Source organism: Vombatus ursinus, unplaced genomic scaffold (assembly GCF_900497805.2).
Source record: "Vombatus ursinus unplaced genomic scaffold, bare-nosed wombat genome assembly UNPS02004179.1, whole genome shotgun sequence".
Lineage (NCBI taxonomy): Eukaryota > Metazoa > Chordata > Mammalia > Diprotodontia > Vombatidae > Vombatus > Vombatus ursinus.
The window spans coordinates 86,731-94,122 of NW_020943957.1; the positions used below are offsets into that span (position 1 = coordinate 86,731).

The following is a 7,392-nucleotide window of genomic DNA, read 5'->3' on the forward strand; positions in this document are numbered from 1 at the left end:
CCTGTCCCAAGGTGTCTCTGTCAGAGGCTGCCCGGCATAGTTTCCATTTTCTCTTTCATTAGACTGAACCAGGCAGAACCAACCAGGTCTTCCCTCTTCCTCCTTCCTGTAAGAATAAGCTGGCTTATTTTGGAGGCTAAGAGGATCCAGCAATCTTTTTACAACGGTGTTCCACACCTAAGTGATAGACTAAGGATGGTAACCAAAACACTCCAGGTTTGACACCAAATACTGAAACACTTTGAAAAACACCTTCCTGCTTCCCTTCACACACAGCCAAGTTCCAGGGCTGCTTGCCTACTTTTTTCTCCTCTTCCCAGCTCTTTTTGCTTATATTCTGTCCAGTCTGGAGACTCTGATCCTACCACCTCCGACACATTTCTAATCAGGCCCTTCTTCATACGCCAACCTCACCAGGCCAGCTAGCAAACAAGGGACGCTTTATTGCTCCGCCGGCTCTGCCTGACGTGGGGCCATATTGCCCGTGTGTGCTCTGCTACCTGGTCTGGCACTGGAGGTCCCGACAGGTCCAAAGACTGGGGGGCTCTGTTAGCAGGATGAAATCCCGCCAGAAGCAGGAAGTTGACCAACACCACAATCTCTAGGTGCACATGGTCCTCCCTCCAGGCACTGAAAGGTGGATAATTCCCACCTGCCTCAATCTCTCTCCAAAGGATTTCTGGAAATGAGCAGCTAAGGTGCAGCAGCTTCCCACCCAGGCCAAATTCCTGTGGCCTTGAGCCAGAAGTCTCTAGGAGAGGCTCCAGGCTTGCTGGTGTGGGGCTTCAATAAATGCCTTTGACAAGGAACAGTGAACGGTTAGGACTGATTCACTTGAGCTATTAAACCATATATTAATATGACACTGTCATAAATTTCCCTTTCCTAGGCAAAGAAAAGGACGCGAGTACATTGAAGGCCAAACCCTGCAGAGTTTGCCCTCTCTGCTCTCATTTTCACCATCTCATCTTGACCTGGCTTCCTCCAAAGCCTCTCGAGCTCACCATCCCCACCCTGACCTTGCCTTTCTCTTGTTCTTTGTCCCAGACTCTCAAGGTCCCCCTAAGCCACGAGACTCCAAGGCTGCCGCTACTTAGAAGGTCTGTCCCCTAATCCACCCCGCTGGCCCCTAACGTCATCTTCTTGGCAATGATCCCACCAAATGGTTCTCTGATGGATCTGGAGGCCCCTGGGGCCCGGTCACTTCTAATAGACAAGAATGAATCATTTACTTCTGCCATATCTGCATGATGTATTATCTGAGCAGTGAGTGTCCTGCCTCCCAACCCTGCTGCTAACAGCCAGCAGAACAGCGTTTCGCAATATGGTGCCTTTTCTGCCCTCCTCGCCAGGTTCTAATAGGACTCCTCTCTTTTACTTTTCAAACTGTCTCCTCAATAAACATTTATTAAGCACCTACTACATAGAAGGTTCTGGGGACACAAGGACAGGAAGGAAATTGTCCCTGAGCTGAAGGATCTTACATTTCACTGGGAGGGTTACAATATGTACAGAGATGAGGCCGCTTAGGAGGAAGGGAACTCTGGTTAACAGAGTAGGGGGATAGAGGGGAGAGATTGAGGATGGCCTCGTGTAGGAGGTAGCATCTGAGCTGAGCCATTAAGAGACATGAGGATACTAAGAAGCATAGATGAATAGGGAGGGCGTGCATGCCAGCCCTAGGAGGGAGACAGACTGTATGAACGCACAGAGGCAGGAATTGTGAGGTCTGAGCAGAGCTAGCAGTGCAATTTGGCTGGCCTGGAGAGTTTGTGAAGGGGACTAGCGTGCAGCAAGGCAGGAAAGGTTAAGTGGGTAAGGAATCTGGGCTTTTTCCCAGGGGCCCTAGGGAGCCACAGAAGGCATATGAGCCGAGGGGAGGAAACATCCCATCCCTGGGCCTTAGAAAGGCGACTTCAGCAACTAGATGGAGAAAAGGTCATAAAGAGAAAGGAAAACGAAGGCAGGGAAGTCAGTCAGGAAGCTGCCATGAAAGACCAAAGGAGAAGTGGGGAAAGGCCTGCACTAGCGCAGTGGCTGTGTAAAGGAGACAAGCTGATGGAAGTCAGAGGTACGGGAGGACAGAAGCCATTGGCTTCGGTAAGTGATAAAATGTGGGGGCTGGGGAGGGGCAGAAGGAAGAGCCAAACAGGCCTCAGATTCCCTTGGGCCTGAGGGACCGGGCATGTGCTCAGCAAAAATAAGGGAGCCTGGGGGAGCGAGAGGGGGTCAGAGAACATGCTCTGCTTGGGGAAGGTGGAAGCGAACAGCAGGCAAGTGGAACTGATGACCGGGACTGCACTGGAGGGAAAGGGCTGGATACACACGACCAGGAGTCACACACAGAGTTTAGTGATAACTGAATCCATGGGAACAGATGAGATCACTAAGAGAGGGAGTCAAGAAAGGGAGAAGGGCCAGGAAATAAACATTGATCAGGCACCCACTATGTGCCAGGCACTGCTCAGTGCTTTAGAAAAATTCTCTTATTTGATTCTCACAACAACCCTGGGAGGGTAGGTGCTATTCTTATCCCCACTTTACAGATGAGGAAACTGAGGCAGATAGAAACCATGGGACTTGCCCAGGATCACACAGCCAGTAAGTGCCTGAGGCCACATTTGAACTCAGGTCTCCCTGACTCCAGGCCTGGTGCTCTGTGCACTGTGGTGCCCCCTAGCTGCCTCTAGAGAAGAAGGAAGAGAAAAAGAGGGCTCAGGTCAGAGCACTGGGGGACACACGCACACCTGGGGAATGTGAGGTGAAGGCTGGGAAGGAGCAGGCAAGCAGGTCATTAGCCAGATTTGGAAAGGAGCTCAGGGCCCAGCTATCATCAGGAGCAGGAAAGAAAAGGAAATTTGCATTTTCCAATGAGTCATCTCATGGTTCCAAGACGGTGCTGCTCCCAAAGGAGGCCCCTTCTGGTCCTGGCCCGCTGACTCTCTGTACCTGGCAGAATGGGAGCTCCTTGAAGACCAGGACTGTGTTATAGTCCCAGCACTTAGCACAGGGCCTGGCACAGAGAAGCCCTATTGTTCTCAGTAGCTAGTCAATAAACATTAAGTCCCTACTACGTGCCACGTACTGTACTAAGTGCCAGAGATACAAAGAAAGGAAAAAAAAAACACAAGGCTCTGCTCCCAAGGAGCCCCCAGTCTAATGGGGCGGGGGGGGTCGGGGGAAGATACCCAAACAAGCAAGAAGGGGGATCTGGAACTGGGCTGAGGCCCCAGCAGTCAGCGTACCTCCCAGGTCTCTGTCAAGTGGAGGGACATCATCTGTCATGGAGAAGTCCAAGGTGGCCCCCGAGATCTCCACCAGATCTTCGTCACTGGTGCTGCTGTGGAAGCTCCCTCTCCGAAAGCCTGGGTTGTCCATGGTGTCGCTCCCAGAATCTGGAAGGCGGCAGAGACGAGATAGGATGGTGACTGATAGGGAGGGCCTCTAGTACCACCCTCCTCCTTCTCAGTGGGCCTACTGAGTGTCTTAGCTCAACAACAATGAGGACAAGGTAGGGTCTCCAGCAAGCAAATCACATGGATGGCCCCAAATGATACATCTGCCTAGAACAAAAACCACAAGTCAGGGTTGACTGACAGACCTCAAGAGCAGGAGTGGGCAGCCCCATGCCTCCACTTTCCTGGAAAACCCACCGTGGGGTCTGAGAGAAAACTGCCTGGCTGCTGCACCACACCACTTTCTCCTACGTGGACTTTGGCCTCAGTGGACAGTCCTGGCAGTGGGATCGAATGAGGAGAGGCTGAAAGACAGTGTCCCCAGAGCAAAGCACTCATCTAAGATCAACACTGAGGCTATATTCTAGAAACGGCATTGCTCCTAGCAGATGCCACTCACTGCCATGATACAGGGACGTGTGGAGAGAGATTGAGAGGAAGCCACAGTCAAAAACACTGGGGAAGCCAGGTGGCCATGGACCAGCCTCAAAGGCAGAAGGCAGAGTCAAGATGGAGTGAGTGATGCAGACGGGGCTGGATCTCCTCACAGCTGAGAAGAAGAAAGGCCGAAAAGGCTCACAAACAACAGGGACAGAAAACACAGAGGGGACATGTCCGGGAAAACTGGCAAGGGAGAGATGGTTGGCACACCAGGAGAAATTGAGCAATGATGAGCATGGGGAACCAAAGAAGAGTCTGAAGGGAGTAAAAAAATCGTGGGGGTGGGGTGGGGGAAGGGACTCAAAACTAGAATACAGAACCTTCCCAAAGGTCAGGCTACAGAGGGCATGGTGCCAGGAGCAGGGCAGCCAGCAGTTTCCTAAATGACATGCACACACACTCCAGAGCTCAGCCTCACTATTCACGCAGGAAAGACCAAGCGGATGAAGAGCCTTCATTGTCCAGGCCAGGCTAGGCAGCTGGGTGGACAGCTCAGAGAGCTGAGCCAACAGTACAGGAACTTTGAGCACACGGAAAAACGGCCATGAACTGGGCTCAGAATTGGACAGGATGAGGAAGACGAGGTTGAACAAACTGTCTTGGCAAAATGACATAATTTTTTCAAAGACCCCAAGATCTTCCAGGAAACACAGGCTGGTTTTTTAACACCAATACTCTTCTGGCAATGTTGCATGGCTAGACCAGTCTCTGTAGAACTGTAGGTGAAGACCGCCCAGTGGGGAGCTGGCTGCGAGACGTGCCAGATCGAGGCTTGTGCCGGTCATGCAGTCATGCTATCAAGAATGAGGGATCCCCACAGCCAGCCAGCAGACACCCAACATATCTGCACAATGGAGAGATGAGGAAAGCAAGGCCCCCGACACTTGGGGTGGGCTCGTGTGGCCCAGGCAGAGAAGACATTGACAAGAAGAGGTGCACCCATGGGGCAGGCATACAGGGGGTGCAATCTGCACTGCTGCAGGAAGCCACCAAAAGATCAAAAGGAAATAAGGGAGAAAAGACAACCGAAAAACCTCCCCCAAATCCAAAGAAGCAAGCAGAACAGAAAATGGATTTGTGCATAGCAAGAACTAAAACGATGTGTCTCTTCCCCCAATCGTGGAATTATCAAAATAACCGGAAGGGAGGGAACAAGCATTGATACAGCACCTACTATGTGCTAGGCACTGGGCTAAGCACTTTACAAGTATGATCTCACTTAATCTTCACAATAATCCTGAGGGCACCTGGTACTCTTATGATTCCCATTTTACAGTTGAGGAAACTGAGGCAGACAGTGGTAAAGTGACTTGCCCAAGTTCTCAAAGCTAGTCAATGAGAGTTCTGTTCCTGACTTCAGGCCCAGTGTTCTCTCTACTGTGGCATCCCCTAGCTAGAAAATAAGTAGATTCCAGTGAAAGATCTATATCCAACAATCTCTAGATTCCTTCAGACATCCCAGATAAATTAGAAGAAGAAAACTTCCCAGAGTTGGAACAAACAGGCAGCAAGAGAAAGGCCCCCAAAGGCCCTGATGAAAAACACTGAACACACCTAAGCCCATCCTAATCCAACTTGGAGGTTCCAGAGTCAAGTCCCAAACCCTGCACCCACTGCCAGAAGAAAACCCAGAAACCACTGGCCAATGAGCAGTCACTTTTCAGAGAGAACCAGGGACAATCAGGGACACTGGAAAAGAGAACCTGGGCCCCCCAAAGAATCCCCGACTCAGCCCAGCACATTGGGCAGGAGCCGGGCACTTAACAAGCTCGCTGTCTCCCAACCAAAAAGAGAAGTAAGGCCATTTGCACTGCTCACATCAAGAGCAACCAGTTGGAGAGAGGACAGAACAAACTGTGGTTTATGAAGGCAATGAACAGAGAGCAGGGAAGGAGGACTTCCACGAGCTGAGTGTGAAAGCAGAAGCTGGGCCGAGTGCACCATGACTACAGATGGAAGTGAGCACATGCAGAACATCGGCTTTCAGGGGAAATGCACTGAACAGCCCAGCTGGGATGTGGAAGAGCCGGAAGAAGGTGGCCAGCTCCAGCTGTGCACTGCTGGCCAGGGCCACTCTAGCAGAACGGGCCTAGGGAGGGTGGGTTTGAGCAGGTTGTGACCAGGTACTCCCCCACTCCCGCCCGCCGCCCCCCACACACACACACACACTCAACAAATGCTTCTTGTTGACTGTACTGAAATCAAGAAAACACCTAAAAATCATCATCTTGCCCTTCTCATTCTATGCTCAAAACTCTCCACTGACTTCCTAGTGCCTCTAAGATAAAATACAAAGGTGTCCAGCTGGCATTTAAGGCCTTCCTCAATACAGCTCCATACTCCCCCCCCCCCCCCCCCCCCTCCCCTCCATATGCTGCTCCTCATTCCTCCCACGTACCCTCTCTTACCTCAGCTTCTTCCTCATGCACCGCCTCCTCCAGGGGAGAATCCCCCCAGTTGTTAATACTCCCTTCCTCCTGTACTGACTTATCTGGGCATGTGTAGATTTGCCTTCAGAGAATATAGGGTCTGCTCCCACAGCCCAGTACAGATCAAATCAGAAAGTATCAGCAGCCTGCTAGGAGAGCAGCCCAAGCATCCGGGAGAGAACAGAAGATGATGCCACAGGCAGGGTGGCACCGGGACCTGCTGCCGGCTCAGTCTGCCCAGAACTTCAAAAAACAGAGGGGGACATAAAAGACATTCCTGGGTTTATGAGCAATCAATCCTGTTCTCCTTGTTCTTTGTGTAAGGAAATGCTCCTATTTGTTGATATTGGTCAAGGTCAAAACAGAGGATTTTTTCCAAGGGCAAATGGAAAGGCCGAAGTCCCAGTTTTGTGCAAGAAGTCAGAAACCCACTGGCCACGTGTTCCCTTCAGGGAATCATTCCGGACAGCCTGGGTCATAGTATCCGTGGGAATCAAGGGAAAGTCGAAACTTTGATAATCCCCAAATCATGGCCATTTGGCCCTGGAATGTGTCTTTAATGCGATACATGAGGTGGCTCTATGTGCTAGTCTAGAAACTCCCTTCAAACAAAATGATGAAGGTAGGAAGTGAAGGCTTGACTCGAGAGGACTCAGGAAGCAGTTTAGCCAAAAGCAGCATTCTCATCCTCTCTCTCTGTTTCTGTCTCCCTCTCCTTCTTTCCTCCTGCCTTAAATACTAGGGTATGGAGTTTGAACGTGATCCTCTGGGCAATCTCTGAAGAAGGGCACACGCTTGCCCACATTGCTTGTAAAGGCCTTCAATGTTTCTCCTCGTTTGGGCAGAAGCAATTGGCTCATGTTGCAATAAATGAACCAAATTTGCAGAACGGCCACTTCTCATGAGCTGTTCTAACACAAGGGAACTGGGGATGCCTCCTGGAATTGGTTGTACTCCAGAGATAATAACTTAGAGTGGGAGCTGATGAATTCACCAAGAGCTTAGGGAGAGGGAGAGGGAGAGGGAGAGGGAGAGGGAGGGGGAGAGAGAGAGAGAGAGAGAGAGAG

The 7,392-nt window shown here is 51.0% G+C and overlaps 1 protein-coding gene across 2 annotated transcripts in view; it reads right to left on the reverse strand.

The window, feature by feature from the left end:
• Nucleotides 1–7,392, reverse strand: part of CLCN5 (chloride voltage-gated channel 5) — a 70,586-nt gene that overhangs the window by 39,642 nt on the left and 23,552 nt on the right. The window contains exon 2 of one of the 2 annotated variants that reach the window (XM_027876869.1): nt 3,246–3,395. The exons of the other annotated variant lie outside the window; for it this stretch is intronic. Within the exon in view, the coding sequence (XP_027732670.1) occupies nt 3,246–3,378 (133 nt within the window). The 5' untranslated portion in view covers nt 3,379–3,395. The remainder of the gene's footprint in view (nt 1–3,245; nt 3,396–7,392) is intronic. 2 annotated transcript variants of the gene reach the window in all.